General features: G+C 44.4%; 1 protein-coding gene and 1 long non-coding RNA gene across 5 annotated transcripts in view; one reads left to right on the plus strand and one right to left on the minus strand.

The window, feature by feature from the left end:
• The window catches only part of CCS (copper chaperone for superoxide dismutase), a 277,092-nt gene that overhangs the window by 224,713 nt on the left and 29,943 nt on the right, over positions 1 to 22,436 (plus strand). For all 4 annotated transcript variants that reach the window (XM_073605142.1, XM_073605141.1, XM_073605139.1 and 1 more), the window contains one exon: positions 16,243 to 16,346. In XM_073605142.1, the coding sequence (XP_073461243.1) occupies positions 16,243 to 16,346 (104 nt within the window). The remainder of the gene's footprint in view (positions 1 to 16,242; positions 16,347 to 22,436) is intronic.
• LOC141112364 (uncharacterized) overlaps positions 1 to 22,436 on the minus strand; it is a 237,596-nt gene that overhangs the window by 97,676 nt on the left and 117,484 nt on the right. The window lies entirely within an intron of this gene.

Raw genomic sequence — 22,436 nt, forward strand, 5'->3', positions numbered from 1 at the left:
AAGTCCTTCCTGATCCCCCGAGAGGCAATCGGATTTTCCCTGGATCAACTTTACCTATAAATGTTAGTATCCAGTTATATTATGTACATTTAGGAAAGAATCCAGGCCTTTTTTAAAGCAATCTACTAAGCTGGCCAGAACCACCTCTGGAGGGAGACTATTCCAGATTTTCACAGCTCTTACTGTGAAGAAACCTTTTCCGTATTTGGAGATGAAATCTTTTTTCCTCTAGACGTAAAGAGTGCCCCCTTGTCCTCTTTGATGACCTTAAAATTATTAACTCAACACCAAGTTCACTATATGGACCCCTCGTATATTTGTACATGTTGATCATATCCCCTTTAACCACTTACCAACCGGCCCATAGCCGAATGACGGCTGCAGGGCGGTTGGATAACTCTGGGAGGGCGTACTATGACGTCCTCCCAGAATTCCCCTCTCGCGCGCCCCCTGGGGCGCGCACCCGAACACATCCGTGACCGGACCCGGCGCATCACAGATCCCGGTAAATGGCCGCTGATCGCGGCCGTTTACCATGTGATCGCGCCGTCAGTGTACCGATCGGTACACTGTGAGCGGAGAGGGGGGTGGATGGATGGCTGCAGCGCTGTGGGCTGGATGTGTAGTGCCCACAGCGCTGCACAGAGACATCCAGCCATCCATCCATCCATGCTCAGCCATCCCCACTACTCTGCAAAGCCCCACATTACTCTGCAAAGCCCCACATTACTCTGCAAAGCCCCCACATTACTCTGCAAAGCCCCCACATTACTCTGCAAAGCCCCGACTTACCCCGCCATACCCCGCCATACTCTGCCATACCCCGCCATACTCCACCATACCCCGCCATACTCCGCCATACTCCGCCATACTCCGCCATACCCCGCCATACCCCGCCATACTCCGCCATACCCCGCCATACCCCGCCATACTCCGCCATACCCCGCCATACCCTGCCATACCCCGCCATACTCCGCCATACCCCGCCATACTCCGCAATACCCCGCCATACTCCGCAATACCCCGCCATACTCCGCAATACTCCGCAATACCCAGCCATACCCAGCCATACCCTGCCATGCTGAGCCATGCTCGGCTGTACTCGGCCTCTGTATGTGGCCAGGCTGTGGAAGTCTCACACATGTGGTATCGCCGTACTCAGGGGGAGCAGGAGAATCTATTTTGCCCCCACATTACTCTGCAAAGCCCCGACTTACCCCGCCATACCCCGCCATACCCCGCCATACTCCGCCATACCCCGCCATACTCCGCCATACTCCGCCATACTCCGCCATACCCCGCCATACTCCGCCATACCCCGCCATACTCCGCAATACCCCCCCATACTCCGCAATACCCCGCCATACTCTGCAATACCCCGCCATACTCCGCAATACCCCGCCATACTCCGCAATACCCCGCCATACCCAGCCATACCCTGCCATGCTGAGCCATGCTCAGCTGTACTCGGCCTCTGTATGTGGCCAGGCTGTGGAAGTCTCACACATGTGGTATCGCCGTACTCAGGGGGAGCAGGAGAATCTATTTTGGGGTGTCATTTTTGGTATGTACATGCTATGTGGTAGAAATATTGCATAAATGGACAACTTTGTGTTAAAAAAAAAATGCGTTTTAACCACTTCCCGCCCGCCGGCCGTCATACAACGTCCTTGAATTTGTGCGGGGATATCTGAATGATGGGTGCAGCTACAGGCATCATTCAGATATCAGCTTTTTCAGCAGGCGATTCCCTACACCATAAGAACGATCATAGCGGCTGTTCCACTGCTTGATCGTTCTTACGGGAGGCGAGAGGGGGTGTCCCCCCCTCCCGCGCTTCTACCGACTCACCGCTACGATCGAAGCCAGGATCGTTTTTTTTTTTTTTTTTTTAAATTTCAGGCTTCCCAGCCTAGAGGTGAGATGTGGGGTCTTATTGACCCCATATCTCACTGTAAAGAGGACCTGTCATGCCATATTCCTATTACAAGGATGTTTACATACCTTGTAATAGGAATAAAAGTGGTCAAAATTTTTTTTTTTGGAAAAAAGCATCAAACTAAAATAAATAAAGTAAAATGAACAATAAAAAATAAAAAAAAAATTTTTAAAGCGCCCCTGTCCCTGTGTGCTCGCATGCAGAAGCGAACGCATACGTAAGTCCCGCCCACATATGAAAACGGTGCTCAAACCACACATGTGAGGTATCGCTGCAATCGGTAGAGCGAGAGAAATAATTTTGGCCCTAGACCTCCTCTGTAACTCAAAACATGTAACCAGTAAAAAATTTTAAAGCGTCGCCTATGGGGATTTTTGAGTAACAAAGTTTGGCGCCATTCCACAAGCGCGTGCAATTTTGAAAGGTGACATGTTGGGTATCTATTTACTCGGCGTAACTTCATCTTTCACATTATGCAAAAACATTGGGCTAACTTTACTGTTTTGGTTTTTGTAAAGCACAAAACAGTTTTTTTTCCAAAAAAAGCGTTAAAAAAATTGCTGCGCAAATACCGTGCGAGATAAAAAGTTGCAACGACCGCCATTGTATTCTCTAGGGTCTTTGCTAAAAAAACATATATAATGTTTTGGGGTTCTATGTAATTTTCTAGCTAATAAATGATGATTTTTACATGTAGGAGAGAAATGTCAGAATTGGCCTGGGTGCTCCTAGAATGCCTGATGGTGCTCCCTGCATGTTGGGCCAATGTATGTGGCCACGCTGTGTAAAAGTCTCACACATGTGGTATCGCCATACTCGGGAGTAATAGCAGAATGTGTTTTGGGGTGTAATTTGTGGTATGCAGATGCGGTGTGTGAGAAATAACCTGCTAATATGACAATTTTGTGGGAAAAAAAAAGTAAAAAAAAAAACCTTGATTTTGCAAAGAATTGTGGGAAAAAATGACAACTTCAAAAAACTCACCATGCATCTTTCTAAATACCTTGGAATGTCTTCTTTCCAAAAAGGGGTCATTTGGGGGGTATTTGTACTTTTCTGGCATGTTAGGGTCTCAAGAAATGAGATGGGCCGTCAGTACTTCAGGTGTGATCAATTTTCAGATATTCGCACCATAGCTTTTGGACTCTATAACTTTCAAAAAGACCAAATAATATCCACCGATTTGGGTTATTTTTACGAAAGATATGTAGCAGTATAAATTTTGGCCAAAATATATGAAGAAAAATTACTAATTTGCAAAATATTATAACAGAAATGAAGAAAAATGTATTTTTTTACAGATTTTTCGGTCTTTTTTCTTTTACGGCGCAAAAAATAAAGAACCCAGCGGTGATTAAATACCACCAAAAGAAAACTCCATTTGTGTGAAAAAAAGGACAAAAATTTCATATAGATACAGTGTTGCATGACTGAGTAATTGTCATTCAAAATGTGAGAGCACCAAAAGCTGAAAATTGGTCTGGTTAGGAAGGGGGTTTAAGTGCCCAGTTGTCAAGTGGTTAATCTCCTCCTCTCAAGAGGGAATAAATTCAGTTCCTCTAATCTTTCCTCATAGCTGAGCTCCTTCATGCCTCTTATTAGTTTGGTTGCCCTTCTCTGCACTTTCTCCAGTTCCCCGTTATCCCTTTTGAGAACTGGTGCCCAAAACTGAACTGCATATTCCAGATGAGGTCTTACTAATGATTTGTACAGGGGCAAAATTATATCTCTCTCTCTCTCTCTGGAGTCCATACGTCTCTTAATACAAGAAAGGACTTTGCTCGCTTTGGAAACCGCAGTTTGGCATTGCATGCTATTATCGAGCTTATGATCTACCAAAACCCCCAGATCCTTCTCCACCATAGATTCCCCCAGTTGTACTCTCCCTAGTATGTATGATGCATGAATATTCTTAGCCCCCAAGTGCATAACTTTACATTTATCAACATTAAACTTCATCTGCCACATAGTCGCCTAATTTGACTGGCTTGTAAATTGGAGACATCCTGTAAGGACGTTTATTCCACTGCATAGTTTAGTGTTATCTGCAAAGACAGAAATGTGTTTGTTGCTTACAGCTAACATTAAATGAAATCATGTTATGGTCGCTGCTACCCAGATGTTCTTTTATATGAATATTGTTAATAAGCTCTGTATGGTTTAAGATTACCAGGTCCAACAGAGCGTCATTCCTAGTTGGGGCCTCAATAAACTGGACCATAAAATTGTCTTGTAATAGGCTTATACATTTTTGCCCTTGAACTGTCCCCGCAGTGCCATTACTCCAGTCAATTTCTGGGTAGTTAAAATCCCCCATTATTATCACTGTCCCAGCCCTTGCAGCCCTTTCCATCTGTGCAAGGAGCTGAGTCTCCACCTCCTCACTAACATTGGGTGGTCTATAACAAACTCCAATGACAACCTTTTGTAGTATGCACACCCATGTACAGTTCCATCCATAATGCTTCAGACTCATCACACTCTCCATCAACTAGGTCCTCTTTCACACTCGCTTTGAGATCACTTCTCACATAGAGACAGACACCACCACCCCTCCATTTTACCCTTTCTTTCCAAAAGAGAGCATAGCCAGGAATATTAATAGCCCAGTCGTGAGAAGAATGAAGCCAAGATTCAGCAATACCAATTAGATCATAGTTCTCATCGTGCACTAGAGCTTCCAACTTACCTATTTTGCTTGACAGACTTCTGGCATTGGTGAACAAACACTTTAATTGTTACATTTTGCAAACGTATGTTGCATATTTTTTTATTTTAGTACAAATAGTACCATTTCCAATGGTTGTTTGTAACATAGGAACCTTCATATCATCTGCCATAGCCCCCCCCCCCCCCCCCCATCTTTCCCCATTCCACCCACCAATAGGGGCTGACCCCTGTCTGACCCATTATAATCTAATTCACCCTCCCCCGACAATCCTAGTTTAAATACTCTTCCAGCCTTCCCAAAAAGCTCTTCCCCAGCACAGTAGACCCCCTTTCATTTAGGTGCAAACCATCTTTAGCATATAGGTTGCACCCCAATGAAAAGTCAGCCCAGTGCTCTAAAAACTCAAATCCCTCCTCCTTACACCAGGTCTTTAGCCATGCATTCAGCTCTCTAATCTCTCCCTGCCTTTCCTGTGTTGTGCATGGCCCAGGCAATATTTCAGAGAATATCACCTTGGCGGTCCTTCCCTTCAACTTTCAGCCTAGTTCTTTAAATGGGTTCTTAAAGAGCCTCCACCTTCCATATATGCTGTCATTGGTTCCAACTTGGACCAAGACAGCTAGGTCATGCCCAGCCCCTCCCAGTAATTAATCAACCCGGTTCACCACATGCCGAACCCTGGCACCAGGGAGACAGCAAACCATTCGGTTAAGGCGATCCTTGTAACAAATCATTCTATCAGTCCTTCTGATTATAGAATCCCCTATTACTACCAACTGTCTAGGCCTACTTGCACTCCCCTCACCACCCCTACTAGATGGGCTGCTCTCCCGACTGTTAGGGGAAGCAGTGACCTCTAGGGCTGCCACCTATGAGCTTGATACCCCCACATCTTCACCCAACTTGGCAAATCTGTTAGGGTGCTCAAACCCAGGGCTGGTCTTCCTTTTCTGTGAGCCCCTTCCACTCACTCTAACTGCATTAGCCCATCTTCCTACCTGATAATTCTGACTTACCCCTCCACCCTCCCCATTAAACCCATTAGCCACCTGCTCAGCGAGCAGAGGACCCCTTTCAAAGTTGTCAGTTCTGCCCAATTCTGCAATTTGCTCCTCCAGATCTCCAATGTGAGCTTCCAGAAGGGCAACCTTCTCACATCTGTCGCAGCGGTATCCATCCTGGAGCTGTTGCTGCATTGTTGTATACATGTGGCACACTGTGCACTGCACAAAACCTTCAGTCCTGCTAACCCCCATTTTCCCAGTTACAATAATATTACTAACAGGTTATTGTATATTAATTACCAAGCTGTCTAGGCAGTATATTTCATTAAAAAATAACTTTTTTAATAACCTTGCCTGAGAGCAAACACCATGGGGCACCTGTTTTTAATCCAGAGATTTCCCCCACAGTACTTTTTTCTGTTGCCAGATGCCCTCAGTCTGATGTTCAGCATCATTCTGAAACCTCCCCAGTCCATTACTGGACAGTGAAAGGAGAAGCAGCACTATAATGATCCCTTCTCTCTGTCATTATGCTTTCTCTTGCTACTTTCTTTCACACCCGTTTTGCTACAAAGGGACAGCAAGAGGCTAATTCCAGGTACTTATTGTGCTTACATTTGAAAAAATGCAATACAGAGCTACATTTATTTGTGTATTTTATAACTGCTTAGAATTCAGTTGGTGCAGGCATCATCTCAGTATCACCATTTAAATCCCAGGATGTGATATGACGTCCACCCAGGGAGAAGTGGTTAAAGCAGTTTTGTATGTACATGTTAGAACACTGCTACCACTTTCAAGCCGACTGTCTGACATGGGAAGACGGTATGACAATACACAGAACGTATAGAACCAGATCAGCCACCAGGGGGAGCAGACCTGCGACGCCATAGAGCGGAATCCGAAGGTTCCTCCGTGAACCACAGCATCCGATGCCGGAAGGCACAATGGTGGCTCCACGAGTAACTGTTATGGGCGACGGAGCAGTTTCAGCAGCACCAGGGCTATGCGCCCCCTCTCAGGCTTCTGCTCCGCTCCCGGGGATGGTGGCAGCCTCCCAGGCGGATGTAGTGAGTCCCGCACGACAACAGAGCAGACTGGACGAAGAACTTAGATCTCTGCTGCAAGCCCTCCCTACAAGAGCGGACATAGAAGCCCTGATTACCCGCATAGAGGAAGCTCACAGCAGGGACAGCCAGGAGGTAAGAGCGGAGATACAATCCCTTACCGGGCGGGTGGAAGCTGGGGAGGCCTCTGTTTCTTCCCTGGAGACCAGAGTGTTAGCCTTAGAACTCTCTCAGTCGTTACAGGAGGCTACAGCTAGCAATATGCAACTCCATTTGGAGGAATTGGAAGACCGTAGTCGTCGCAATAATTTGCGCCTGCGGGGTATCCCGGAGACTAGGACTAGAGGGATTGGAAGCAACGGTGATAGCTCTCTTTCATAAGGTACTGAAGACCCCACCGCCCTCCCTGGAACTGGATAGGGTGCATAGAATCCCTGGACCCAGGTCTTCCGACCTGGACAGACCCCGAGATGTCCTCTGCAGGTTACATCGCTACCAACAGAAGGAGATTATTCTCCGTAAAGCATGGGAACATGGAGATGCAGAGATTGAGGGAAGGTCGGTGAAGATCCTCCCAGACATTTCAAGAGCCACTTTGCAAAGACGAGCCATACTACGACCAATATTGGATCTAGCAAAGCGCCATGATTGTATGTACAGATGGGGTTACCCACTAACTGTCACATTCTGGAAAGCGCAGGCGTCTTTTATTCTACGTTCCCCGGCGGACCTTACAGCCTTCTACACTTTTTTGGGAGCAGAACCAGTACAAGTGCGCAATTGGCTTCAAAATATCCCTAGGTCGACAGGCTGGCCGGGCCGGGCCAGGCCCCTATTCAGAACAGCCAGCCTGTTCAAGTACAAAGACCCAGAGGGAGATCTTGAACATCATAGGCAGACGGGTCACGTGAGTTATGATTAATGTCTAAGAAACTGTCAAAATTTCACTATACTCAAGATGAATATCATCACTTGCGGAACGGTTACATTAACGGGTAACAACAGATTTTATGATGCACTTTATGGTAGTGTCCCCCCCCTTGTTGCCCGGTCCCCCCCTCCCCCTTCCCTTTTTTTTTTTCTCATATTTTTTTTTTTTTTTGTAAAAAACTCCTTAATCATGGGACTTCAGAAATACCGGTAGTTTTTTTATATTCCTGGACTGGGGTTCTTACTGAGGTATGGGACCTATGGACAGAAAATTTCGTTCTCATGTGCCTGTATTATATGAACAATTAGCAATAAGTGCATATGGATGGAAGGAAACCGTAACGAACCAGAATCAAACGAACACATGAGACTCCCCTCGGCTTTAGAGTAGGGATGGGAGTTCACCATGATTAGGCTGTCGGAACATATCATGAAGTGCATTTTGTATAAATTGCTTCCTTTTAAATATGAAGAACCCATGTATTGATGAAATAGGGGAGGGAGGATATATAAATAGGTTAAAAACTTTTTTCCCTTTTTTTTTTTTTTTGGGGGGGCACTGAGGGTACATGGGTATCTTTTAATATATGAATTTGGTGGGTCAAGGGAAGGTGGGGTGGGGGAACCATAACACCCGCTGGAAATAGGGTGTTACGACTCAATAAGAATTTGGGGGGGGGGGGGGTTGTGTGTTTTTTTTTTTTTCTTTTGCTTAAACACAAGACACCTGTGATCACTATTGTTGAATAGGGGAAGGGTAGGTGTAATTAGTATTGTCTGACACTAAATAGAGACACTTTATACTGGAATATAACACTAATTTTGTGTATTTTATTTTTGGGAACATTGTCAGCCCAATATACCGGGAAATTCAAGTTGGGGTGTATTAATTGGAGTATATATATCCACTGGGTTTTTTTTTTCTTTCTCACGACTATCATCTGTTTTGTCACTATTAAGAGAGGTTTGGGGGTGATGGGGGTCTTTTCTTTTGTTGTGGGTTTTTTTTTTTTTTGCACTAATATTTATTGTATGACCTTATACGTCATGCATCTTATTATCACTATAAAACAAGGAGAAAGAGGCGCCTCTGGGTGCAGACGTTTAAAACAATTTATTAAAAAGATATAGCAACAGCTGGTGATGCACTCACATTTAGTAGAAAAAAGTAGGCAAAGGACTGTCCCAAAACAATCAAGGGGATCCGTGGGGTCATCTAATCCTGGCTGATGGATGACAGAGATACTGGGCAGTCTGTAAACGCTGGATGTTTTCCGGCCGAACAGCAAAGACAGGCTCCAGAGAGAGGCTTGGATGGCATCCGATCAGGCGAGGAATGATGACGTCACTCGATATGCGACGCGTTTCCTGAGCTGGCTCACCGTGAATGGTGTGACGGCGGCGCTCCTTTGTCCTTTGTCCTTTTTGGCTTGACAAAGGAGCGCCGCCGTCACACCATTCACGGTGAGCCAGCTCAGGAAACGCGTCGCATATCGAGTGACGTCATCATTCCTCGCCTGATCGGATGCCATCCAAGCCTCTCTCTGGAGCCTGTCTTTGCTGTTCGGCCGGAAAACATCCAGCGTTTACAGACTGCCCAGTATCTCTGTCATCCATCAGCCAGGATTAGATGACCCCACGGATCCCCTTGATTGTTTTGGGACAGTCCTTTGCCTACTTTTTTCTACTAAATGTGAGTGCATCACCAGCTGTTGCTATATCTTTTTAATAAATTGTTTTAAACGTCTGCACCCAGAGGCGCCTCTTTCTCCTTGTTTTATAGTGCTACTGGGACATGGCTTTCACTCCCACTAGAAGGCTGCCCTGAATGTGGATTTTACACCCTATTCCTGCTTCCTTCATCTGCAGTGTCATTACATGGACTTATAATTTTCATGTTTAATTTAATTGTTATGGAATTTCTTTTCCTTATTGTTTATGCGCATCATTTTATATCAGGATTTGTTTGTCTCTTTTGCGCCATTTACTTGCTGTCTTATTATCACGTATTTCTTAGGGTGCAAGGGGTGTGTTTGGTCTTTAGTTACACATTTTTAAATTTAGCACTCCCCCCCCCCCTTTTTTTTTTTTTGTGTTTTTTTTTCTCCCCCCCCCCCCCGCCCCCCAGATATATCATTTGCTAATTACAATTACTCTATAGGTAGAATTTGATCTTGGGTTTGGAAGAGGTAGGCAGCAGTGCTGCTGTTTTGTCTATTGAGTTGATCTCAGTACCTGTGAGAGTATGGGAGGCGGGTTGGTTGGGGTGTCTTGGGGGGGAAAAGTGGAATTTGATAGAATATCCCTAGTATAGAGGGGAGAAGATAGTTTAAAAGGGGGTTAGGAAGAAGATGAATCAAAGGTAATTTTTCTTCCTTCCTGAATTTAGGTAGGAGTAGGTGATAAAACTCGCGCTTTACGTGTATGGTTTTGTACAGCTGTATGTTTCTTGATAATATTATGTATTGTTTAAAATAAGTAGAACTGCGAACTCAATGTGTAAAATAATTAGAGTGGTGGGGGTGGGGGGGAGGAGGGGAGCACCCTCCCGGTTTTCTCTGACTATACCCCCTTGTAGGTTAGCGCTCATTTTTCCAGTGTAGGACTGGAGAGCGTATTAGCAATTTTTGCTGTTATTCTTTTTAGAATTCTTTCCCAATAAAGTGGGTCCTTTTATTAACTACTTAACACTTTTTGGATATTCTTTTCTTCTTTAAATTTTTTTTTTTTTTTTTTCCCTTTTTTTTTCATTTTTTTTTTTTTTTTTTTGTGGTGGTTGTTTCTACTTTTTAATTATTCCTTTCTTAATCTCTCTCTTTTCTCTGAGTCTATTTTATTTCCTTCTTCCCCTTGGTTTTTCTTTTTTTTTCCCTGTTATGCATTATGACCCGTGTGGGGGGGGACTGAATCTCACTCCATTTTACATGGGGTCAAATTTACTTCTTTCAATGTTCGTGGCCTAGCTACACCAGAAAAACGTTCCAGACTTCTTTATGATCTTAGAAAGTCGCATAGCCAGGTAGTGTTCTTGCAGGAGACACACTTTAAGCAGCAAGCAATTCCAAGGCTGTATAATCGCGACTTTCCCACGGTATATCATGCACCCTCTCCCTTGTCCAAATCTAAAGGAGTAAGTATTTTAATTGCCAAGTCGGTCCCATGGACCTTTGTGGAGGAACGGGTAGATCCGCTAGGTCGATATCTGCTTTTGAAAGGGAAAATTGGAAATATTACTGTGACCCTGGTGAACGTGTATTTCCCGAATTCAGATCATCTGGCCTTTTTAAGGTCTTTAGTACCTACCATATTAGAATTCCGGGAGCGTGTTTTTTTGCTAGGGGGGGATTTCAATTTTGCACAAGAGCCCTTTTTCGATGTTTCGAGAGGGGCATCACATCTCTCTTTTTCCTACCTTAAAAAACTTAAAATAGAGCTGTTGAACATGTGTTTGGTCGACCCATGGAGAATTATGCATCCTGATGATAGGGATTACACCTACTTCTCACAAGTACATCAGACATACTCCAGGATTGACTGCTTTATGATTCAGCGTAAAGATCTACCTCTTTCCTCCTCCCAGATTGACTATATATCCCTCTCTGACCATGCACCGATTCATATGACTTTAAGCTTAGACACGGAACATCGCTCTCCTCCGACGTGGAAATTGAACTCTGTTGCAAATTCCTGAAGTACGCAGTGAGGTGGGAAGGACCCTCACAAACTACTTCTTAGAAAATGTTGATCCATTGATGAGCCCAATGATTGTGTGGGAAGCGCATAAATGTGTGTTAAGGGGAGAGTTGATTAGGATCGGGGCCTTAAAGAAACAGGAAAGAACTAAGCAGATTGATCTGCTGATTTCTAAGGTGCGTTCTCTCGAATTATTACACAAACGTTCCTTAGCAGAAGACCACCTTAAGGCCCTTCTGAAGGTCAGAGGAGAGTTGAAAGACTTGCTTTTTCAAAAGACGGCTCAAAAGCTGGCATGGGCAAGACGCTCGTTATTTGAATTCTCAAATAAATCAGGCTCGATGTTAGCTAGAGCCTTACGTGGCCCGAGAAAGCGCACCTTTATCCCGTACATTACAACTAGCCAGGGGACTAAAGTACACACCTCCAAGAGTATAGCGGATGAATTTTAGAAGTACTACCGACAATTGTATAATCTACACCCTAAGGACTCTACTGAGGCCATGACGGATAAGACAAAGTCAGATATCGAATACATCAGGGCCTCAGGCATGCCCATATTATCGGATGAAGTAAGGGACTCTTTGGAATCTGAGATTACAGCTGAAGAATTTCATGAGGCCTTGGCCCAAACGACGGAAGGCCCCGGGGCCTGATGGCTTTACACTGACTTACTACCAATCTTTTGTGACCTCCCTGACTCCACACTTCTTGGCGGCCTACAATGAGCTGAAAGGAGATAGTTCCATGCCAAAAGACTCTTGAGGGCTTATATATCCCTGATACCTAAAGAAGGGAAAGATCTATCCCAATGTGGGAACTATCGCCCGATCGCACTTCTCAACATAGACTTAAAACTCTTTGCCAAAATACTCTCTAATCGACTCATACTGCATATTCCAAAATTAATACATTTAGACCAAGTAGGTTTTGTACTGAGGCGAGAAGCAAGAGATAATACCATCAGGGTTCTGAATCTTATCCACAAGGCGCGTCAGACGGGGAAATAATTTCTCTTGCTTTCGACAGATGCGGAAAAGGCCTTTGACAGGGTGTCCTGGCATTTTATACGGGCCACCCTGGAATACATTGATCTTGGCCCTAATATGTTTAATTGGATTTCATCCCTTTATTCTAAACCGATGGCGGCGGTTCGGGTGAATGAATGGTGCTCAGAGTTTTTTATGATAGCGAATGGGACGAGACAGGATTGCCCCCGATCCCCCCTTATTTTCATATTGACTTTAGAGCCATTTTTGTGCCATATAAGAGATGACCCAAATATTACAGGGGTGCGAAAACCCTCAGGACACCACAAAATAGCGGCTTATGCCGATGACTTGATCTTCTTTGTCTCTAACCCACGAGTCTCGCTCCCCAATATTTTGGCAGCGGTTGGGAGATATGGAGAATTGTCAAACTTTAAGGTCAACTGTGTCAAGTCCGCTGTGCTTAATATTACGATCCCAGATTTGGAGGCTCGTAGTATGCGTACGTTCTATGCGTTCCATTGGGCGGATAAATCAATAAGATATCTGGGTATTGATATTACATCGGACTTGGCGCATTTGTACGCTGTTAATTATGAACCTTTGCTCCAGAGACTGAAAGCTGACTTTCGTAAATGGCACACTTTGACCTTGACCTGGTTTGGGCGTTGTAATGCCCTGAAGATGACGGTTTTACCGAGGATATTATATATACTCCAAACCATAGCGATTAGAGTACCTTCAACATACTTTAAACAGCTCCGGATGATAATTAGAGCGTTTATTTGGTCACATAAGTCACCGAGGACCAAAATGCAAACGTTGTCTAGACCCAAAGAGAAGGGGGGCATTGGCCTACCTGATCTCCTCCAATATTACAGAGCAGTACACCTTTCGAAGATAGTAGACTGGCACTGTAATAAAGAATTCAAACAATGGGTGAGGCTGGAGATTGAGGATGTTTCTATCCCGCTGTTGACCTCCCCATGGCTCACCTGCTCTCTTCCAGAAGACATAGGGAACCACCCCTTGGTAAGTGCCACCCTTAGGGTGGCTAGATTAACGTTTCGCAGTACGAGCCTTGCGCCGCTACCCTCTCCCATGACACCGGTGATAGGTAATCCGGATTTCATACCGGGTCTCACAAGTAGAAAGATTAGACAACTAACACTATCAGGGAGATACCGCCTAATAGATGTCTGGCCTAACGGGGAGCTCCCCTCACTAGCGACCATTTCTAGTTTCATAGATCCACCGTTAGATAGTTTCAGCTCTTATCAACTGCAACACTTCTTACAGTTCCTTCAGAAGGCATCATATGTCCCTAGAGACCCTACCCCCTTTGAATTGCTATGTAAAACAGTGGAACCCGTATGACATACTCTTTCTACGATATAAAGTTACCTGACTAACCAGACTGAAGAGCCAGCCCCGTCATTTGTTTCTCAATGGGAAAGGGATCTAGGGATTCAGTTTTCACCACAGCAAGTAGATAAAATGTTGACTTTGGCACATAAATCCTCTATTGCAAATCAATACCAAGAAATTGGATACAAAATTGTTTCCCGATGGTATAGAGTCCCCTATATACTTCACAAGATGGATGGAGCCACTTCGGATAGGTGCTGGAGGTGCAACGCAGATATTGGCACGATTATGCATATTTTCTGTCCGTTATTGAGGCCATTCTGGGAGGAGGTAACAACTACAATTAGAAGCTTGACAACTGTGGATCTGAAAGACAATCCGGCTGCGTGCCTTTTACATGTGACAGAGAGACCCATTCGGAAATATAAAAAGACCTTGACAATACAGCTTCTTAATGCAGCAAGGGCATGCATTCCCGCACTTTGGCGGCAATCTCAGCCGCCAATGAGGATCCTGTGGTATTCTAAAGTTCAGTGTATACTCCGTATGGAGGAACTGACCGCCACCCTCCATAATACAGAGGAATTAATAAGGAACAAATGGAGGCCATGGAGATATTTCATGAGAACAAATGCGTACCTACAGGAGGTAACAGAGTCTGTGATATCAGGGAATTGAGTAACTAGGATAATGATCATGATATTGACCCCGCTCAACTTACCTTATTCCCCCCCTTCCTGCCCCCCTTTTTTTTTTTTCTCTTTTTTCTTTTGTCCTCCTCTTCTTTTTTCCTCTTTATCTTTCTCTCTTTTGTTTTTTTTGTTTTTTTTTGTTTTCTTTATTATGTAGTGAAATACAACCGCAATTTCAGCTGTTATAAGTATAGAGAACATAGGATACATTGAGTTTGCAATTTAGTCTGTTGAAATGATGATATATGTATGTATTTGAAAGACCAGATATATATACTATGGTTAACTTGGCAAATGTGCAGGGGGCTTCAGGAGGCCTTTGGTTTCTTATATCCTTTATAGGTATGATAGAGATGAAGTAGTTGTTATTATGTTAATGAAATTGTTTCAAGTCATGAAATGTCTTTTAACATATGCAACATTTTGACTAAGATGCGTATGTCTAAGGAATTGATGTATTTTGTGGTATGCCAAGGAACCATGTTTAAAATAAATAAAGAATTAAAAAAAAAAAAAAAAAAGAACACTTCAACATATAAAGCTCTATAATATAAGGGGATATGACCTTTAAAAATGACCCTTTATGAGGCCCCAGATCCATTATACTCCAGTTTTGCTCTGAGATGGATCTCTGACCAGTCTTGTGGGCCAATTAAGAGAATTGTTGAGACATTTGTGTTGCATTGTGGGATGGTGGGACCTGAGCAGCTTTTTTTATTTGCTAGTTTAAAGGAGTTGTAAAGGCAGAAGGTTTTTTTTTATCTTAATGCATTCTATGCATTAAGATAAAGTACCTTATGTGTGTAGCAGCCTCCCCAGCCCCCCTAATACTTATCTGAGCCCCATCTCTTGCCAGCGATGTCCACGAGTGTCTTAGCTGTCCGGGACTATCCTCCTGATTGGCTCCCGTGGTTGTCAATCAAAGTCAGTTAGCCAATCAGGAGAGGGGGCGGGGACAGACCGCAGCTCTGTGTCTGAATGGACATATGGAGCTGCAGCTCGGCTCAGGTGCCCTCATAGCAAGCTGCTTGCTATGGGGGCACTCAACAGGAGGGAGGGGCCAGGAGCAGCAAAGAGGGATCCGAAAAAGAGGAGGATCCAGGCTGCACTGTGCAAAACCACTTCACATAGGAGGTAAGTATAACATGTTGTTTAAAAAAAAAAAAAATTACAATCACTTTAATTTACTGCTAAGGTTGCTGGCAGAACTTGAGACTCTCCTGCATTCACATAGGTGATGGACATGAAACAGTACAGGTCACCTGCATTGGAATTCTGCTGCCCAGGGCCAGGACAAGGAGTGAGCAAGGAGGGGCGACTGCCCTGGGCACTGTGGTATCATGTGAGGTGGGGGGTGCCACGAGGAGATTGGGGGTAGGAGATTTGTGTTGGGAGGGGGAATGTGGAGGGTGGCAGGGGGTAAGAATTTGTTCTAGGAGGGGAAATTTGAGGGTGGTGTGCTAGGAGTGATGATTTGGGGAAATTTGTGTTGGGATGGGGCAAGAGGATTTGCAGATTTTTGGGGTTTGTGCTAGAAGAGCTGATATGGTGGTGGGGGGGGGGTTTGGCATGTGCGTCCTGGGCTGTAGATGACCTTGTCCCAGCACTGCTGCTGCCACCTTGTTCCCAGCTACATATCAAAATAAATGCAAGTATTTACACTTATTGCATTTAAAATGCATTCCATATTTTTTTTTATATGTGCAAGCTATACAGTTTGCACATATAAAAAAATATATGGAATGCACTTTAAACAGTGTATCATTTTTGAGCTTAGCTTTAAGCCTGGGATCAGATCCCTTATATTGTCTTATTTAGACAGAATAGTTTTTACTTTATGAGAAATAGAAATCCTTTGCATAAATGTTCTCGTTACCTTTATTTCATAGGTTTGGGATGTTATTGGACGTTCTTTATTAGTAGATGAAGCTGAAGATGATCTTGGACGTGGAAATCATCCTTCTTCTAAAATTACAGGCAACTCGGGCAAAGGGTAAAATATTTGACATTAAAGCGCTTACTGTTTCAACACAACTTTTTTGATGTGTTTTTGATGCTTCGGTGATGTTTCTTGGCAAATGCCTTTTATGTGTGTTGATTTTCTATTTGTTTTAAAGGGGCCCAGTAGAACCCCAGCTCAGTAGTACCCCCATTCAGCAGATCCTCAGCTCATTCGTACCCCTCACTCAGCAGATCCCCAGCTCATTTGTACCCCTACTCAACAGATCCCCAGCTTATTAGTTTAGCCTATCCCCTACTCAGTAATACCCCCAGCTCTGCTGATGCACCACTTAGTAGTACCCCTTTGCTGATCCACACTCAGTAGTAACCCCTAGCTCTATTGATCCCCCGCTCATTAGTAAGCCCCAGCTCTGCTGATCCTCTGCTCAGTAGTAACCCCCAGCTCTGCCGATCCCCTGCTCAGTAGTAACCCCCAGCTCTGCTAATCCCCTGCTCAATAGTAAGTCCCAGATCTGCTGATCCCCCACTCAGTGGTAACCCCCATCTCTGCTGATCCTTGTCTCTCTCAGATTCCCGCTATATTGCTCCCATGCTGTGCACGTGTGACATCTGCTAGTTTCTTATCGTACATCACCGGACACAGAGCCATAGTAGTTACTATGTGGGTTATAGGCCACCTTCAGGGGATGGACACTGGCAGACCCTAAGACAGGAAGTCCACTCCCTATATAACCCCTTCCACTACTGGGAGTACCTCAGTTTTTTCACCAGTGTCTAAGGTGTTGGTCAGGAGTAAAGATGTGCTGTGCTGAGCTGCACTGGAGCAATCCTTGCTGGGGCTAGCTCTGCAGCCGGATCTATTCAAGGTGTCTTTTAGGCCAAATTGAATGGTACCCAGGCCTCGTGTCCGAAGAAATGAGGTATTGCCTGTAACGCTTCTCTTTTTAGAGAGCTGGACCCGGGATGCAGTACTTTGGTATTTTCAGCCATAAAGTTTTACTGGCGGGGTGCTATTACGGGTCCGGGGGTGTGGGGTCCCCGGTTCCTGAAGGTTTGTTAACGGAATCCACCGTGAAGGGTGAAGATTGGGTCTGTTGGTTTTACCACAGAAAACCCTGCGATGGGAAAGGTAAGTGGAGTTTTTCTAAGGAATTTTTTAATTTTCTTATGAAATGTCTCCTTTAAAAAAAAAGGTAAATGTTGTCATGCCTAAGAGTCACCACTGGAGGCTGTATAGAGCACGTACCCTCTCATGCTTTCCTCAGAGATCACGCTGTGTCAGGAAGCAGTGGGCTTTTTCCTCCGGCTAGCAGGCAGACCTCCGGTAAGTTTGGGGGGGTTTTCTTCCACCAGACACCCCTCACCCGGACAAAGTTCCCCCCCGCCTGGAAAGGGAAAAGCCAAAAATGATCAGCATGCCACTCCGTTTTCCCACCGCCCCTGCACGGTGGCTTGTCTAGGTCTCCTCCTCGCCATCCCTCCCTCACACACAAGCTGATCCCGTCGGATCAGAGGCCCGCGCTTGTGCGGGAAAACTCTCTTTTGAAAGAGAGGGGAGGGGGGCGCGATGCGATGGAGGGGGCGGGGCTTAGCGTGGCGTTGGCGTCCTCCAACATCTGGCACAGGAGTGTGTTTAAAAAGTTCAATTTTTGCTGCTGCAAGTTGCTGGAGGGACACGAGCAAAGAGGGGCATGTAAGAGGTTTGGTGACACGCATTCCTATTGACACATTTACTATTCGCATCAGGCTGAGCATTAATAGCAGCAGCAGTGGCTGGACTATTGCTCAAGCAGTGGATGCAATCCTTCTGCTAAAAAAAGCCTAGAACCATTTCTAAAAAAATGGGATCCTCCCCTGGGAGTTCTGAGGTGGCTGGTCAGAGTGAGCCATCAGGGCTGTCAGGTGTTGCAACTGCTTTCAACACTGCAGCCCTTGTCTATATTACTAAAGAGGTTTTTTCCTCAACCATATCAGGATTGGAGCAAAAAATTGATGCTTTAATCACATCCCAGAATGGGACTAAACGCGATAGGTCCCCTTCCATTGCCCAGGACCCTCAAACTGAGGAACCGGGGGCGGGATTAATTTCTCTCAGGAGACCAGGAAGAGGCTGATGACTCCTCTTCTGAAGGGTCAAATACGGAAGGATCAGGTTCACAATCTGATAGATTGATGGTATAATCTCTCACTGAATTGGTCCGCTCTACGATCATGCTGCCATTAGCTGAGTCAGTTGATGAGCCCACTTCTTGTTTGGGTACGCTAAAGCCTTCCCAAGCTATTCATGCTTTTCCTATCCATTCATTGCTGAGAAAGCTTATGTATTCTGAGTGGGATCACCCAGATAAACAGTTTTTTCCTCTGAAAAGGTTTTCAACACTTTATCCTATGGAGGAAGAATTTAATAAGAGATGGGGGCTGCCAGCAATTGACGCTGCTGTATCCTCTGTGAATAAAAATTTGACTTGTCCGGTAGACAATGCTCAAATGCTGAAGGATCCAATGGATAAGAAGTTGGAATTCCTATTAAAAAACAATTTTTCTCTGGCAGGTTCAGTGACTCGGCCTGCGCTGGCAGCAATCGGTGTATGTCAGTCCTTAAGAGACCAGTTTAAACAGGTGCTCAAGATTATTCCTGATCAGCAGGCCCAAGATTTGGCCGGGATACCAGGGGCTTTATGTTTTGCAATAGACGCTATGAGAGATTCTATTCTCAAGGCCTCACGACTTGGGCTGGTGCATATGCGTAGAGTACTATGGTTGAAAAATTGGTCAGCCAAAGCACCATGCAAAAAGCTCCTGGCTAGTCTTCCATTTCGCGGTGAACGGCTGTTTGGAGATGATCTGGATAAATACAATCCAAAGAATTTATAATGGGAAAAGTTACCTTTTGCCAGTTAAGAAAAGGAGTAAGCGTTTTTCTTTTAAACAAGCTTCTTCTCCAGTACCAGGGGCATCAGCCTCCAGGCAGTCACGACTTCCTCCACCGTCAAGTTCAAGAGGTAAACATCAGGGTCAACCCCAGGGACAAAAGAGGCCCTGGGGAAGGAAACCTACAAAACAAAATACTAAAACCTCCTTATGAAGGGGCACCCCCGCTTTCTCGAGAGGGGGGGAAGACTTCTGCAGTTCTCAAGGGTCTGGCAGGAAGAGTGTCGAGACAAATAGGTGACTTCTTCAATAACTCTAGGGTACAAACTAGAGTTCCGAGAGTCCCCGTCTCCTCATTTTCTCAGATCAAACGTTCCCAAAGATCCAGAGAAAAAGAAGACTCTCTTTCAAACATTGGACCATCTTTTGTCTCAAAGGGTGATATCAGTGGTCCCCAGGGAAGAGCAGGGATTAGGGTGTTAAGGAAATGTGTATGTTCTGTATATAATTGTATTCTATTTTGTATGTATTGCACACTGCCCTCAATGTGCACACGGCACTAATAATGTTTTCAGTACATGTTTGCATTCTTCGAGTCCTGATTATAATTAGTCTGCCTATGTAACGCCCCTTGTTACCATAAATGTACAATTGTAATATTAATGTGATACCTACGTAATCATGTGTATAAAAACCTTCAACTGCCTCATAATAAACAGAACAGTTATTTGGAAAGATGCTGAGCTTATCTTTTGTGTCTGTTCCCTCCTGCAGTAGTTATTAATTTGAAACCACTAATCAATATGAGGATAGGAGTTGCCTATCTATAAAGTGTCCAACTCAGGTGATGAGCCAGCCAGGAGAGGATTTACAGGTGACCCTGAGTATCCGAAACGAGGAGCTTGAGACGATCCGGGAATTTCTGATAATCAGCCGGCTGAGGTAAGCCTTTTGCTTACATTTGAGTTATCAGACTTCCTTGAACGGTAAGGCATTTTCGGGACAAAGGATACCTATTTTACTCCCCTTAATCGAACTGTATTGATTGGTGGTTATATGTTATGTTGTAACTGTCTACTCTCCATCGGAGTGTTATAGATAAGGGAAGAATAGTGCTGTTCACAGGTATATGTAGTACACATCTGCTAGATAAAGTAGTTTAGAGGCAAGAGGGTATAGGCACACGTAGAGAAGACTGGCCAGTCATTATGGGCATTAAATTAAGTAAGGGAATGAAGGGTAAGAGACCCTCAAAAATGTCCAGCGCAAGGGGAGCATTATATATGAACCAAAGGTGCGGTTCCGCCTATACTGAGCCCCTAGATTAATGGTTAAAGTAGACAGGAATCCACAATGGGTAACTGGGTTACCACCAAAATCCACAGGGACTAAGAATCATGCAGAGTAAACAGCTAGAGAAACAGCTATCTATGTGAGCAGGATGGATCAAGGGTGACAATTAACACTAGAAAGAAAGGGACATTTTAATGTTAAGTTGTGGGATGAATTTGGGGCCAGGCACTACAACTAGTAAAGTCAAGAAACAGAGAAATGAGAGTTAAAACAGAATACTTCATATGCTGTCAGAGAGGGAAGATGGGATGAGCACTATGGCTGCCCGTCTGATCATAGAAGTTAGAGTATGTGAAGTATGGGAATGCAAAGGATATCATAACAAAGTAAGGAAAGCAGAAGTTAAATACCGTATTTATCGGCGTATAACACGCACTTTTTTCCCCTTAAAATCAGGGGAAAATTGCGGGTGCGTGTTATACGCCGATCCCCTGCAATCCTGAGCTTCAAAATCGCCAACCGCGATTTGAAAATGGCGCCGCCGGTGCCGAAATACACAGAGCCGGTCCTCGGCTCTTCTCGGCCACTTTCGGCTTCACTCGAGCGCCGCCCGAACCTAGTCGAGTGTACTCGGCTAGGTTCGGATAGCTCCGCTCACAGTCACGCCCATCCTGGGCGGGACTACGAGTGGAGCCGAAAGGGAACGAGAGCCGCCGAGGACCGGCTCTGTGTATTTCGGCGCCGGCGGCGCCATTTTCAAATGACGGTCAGCGATTTTGAAGCTCAGGATCGCAGGGCAGCTGCAAGGCTGCACTGGGGCAAGGCTGCACTGGGGCAAGGCTGCACTGGGATAAGGCTGCAATGGACACTGGGGAAGGCTGCACTGACATGGCTGCACTGACAAGGCTGCACTGACATGACTGCACTGGGGCAAGGCTGCACTGGGATAAGGCTGCAATGGACACTGGGGAAGGCTGCACTGACAAGGCTGCACTGACATGGCTGCACTGGGGCAAGGCTGCACTGAGAAGGCTGCAATGATGGGCATTTAAATGTAAGTTTTTTTCCCTTAAACTTCCCTCCTAAAAGTTTTTTTTCCTTAAAATTCCCTCCTAAACTTGGGGTGCGTGTTATACGCCGATAAATACAGTATTAAATTGAGTTAAAAGAAAGTGAGAGAATGATATGCATGTGTTGTGTACAAATGGGAAAAATGTAAGCAATTTTAGAGAGATATTTGTGTATGTTCGTGAATGCTGGAACCTTTAGTTCTATCTCTTGTGTGTGTCATGTATGCAGATGTGACCCCTTCCTTTGCACTCTCCTGAAAGAATGTGGCTGGGATGAGAGGTCAAATGTGATTGCAATTATTTTTGAATCTGTTTTCCAAACATGGTGAAAATGAAGGTTACATTTAACTGTGTATTACACAAATTGAATATCCTTTGATATTGCAAACAGTGCATTTAAAAAAGGGAAATTAAGTAAAATTAAGTAATATGTCCCCCTTTAAGGAAATTTATCTGTGGATATATATTAGTGTGTGATATTGAAATTATCATTTGAGTATTAATTTCTAATATGAGTTTAACAATTTTATTAATAATATAGATATATTGTAACTGGTTTAGACAACCTTTGGTTGGAAATGAAATCCAGGTTATTGGGGAAATTTGTAAAAATGGGATTAGTTTAGAGTAAGATAACAATTTTTACATTCATACAATAAGCCCTTATTGAGAGAAAAAAAGATTAAGATGAGGTTGTTAATTGGAATACAGCTGCCATAATATTTAACAAAGCCAAGATGGATGGGATACATAAAAAGTTTTTCTACAAAAATGAAATCTTAAAGTCTGATAATAACTTGATGTGCGGTCCATGATGTGAGAATAATAATAAATAAAATTTAAATATAACAGATCCATCATAGCAAGTCCACACACCCTGTTTGGAT

Source organism: Aquarana catesbeiana, linkage group LG11 (assembly GCF_042186555.1).
Source record: "Aquarana catesbeiana isolate 2022-GZ linkage group LG11, ASM4218655v1, whole genome shotgun sequence".
Lineage (NCBI taxonomy): Eukaryota > Metazoa > Chordata > Amphibia > Anura > Ranidae > Aquarana > Aquarana catesbeiana.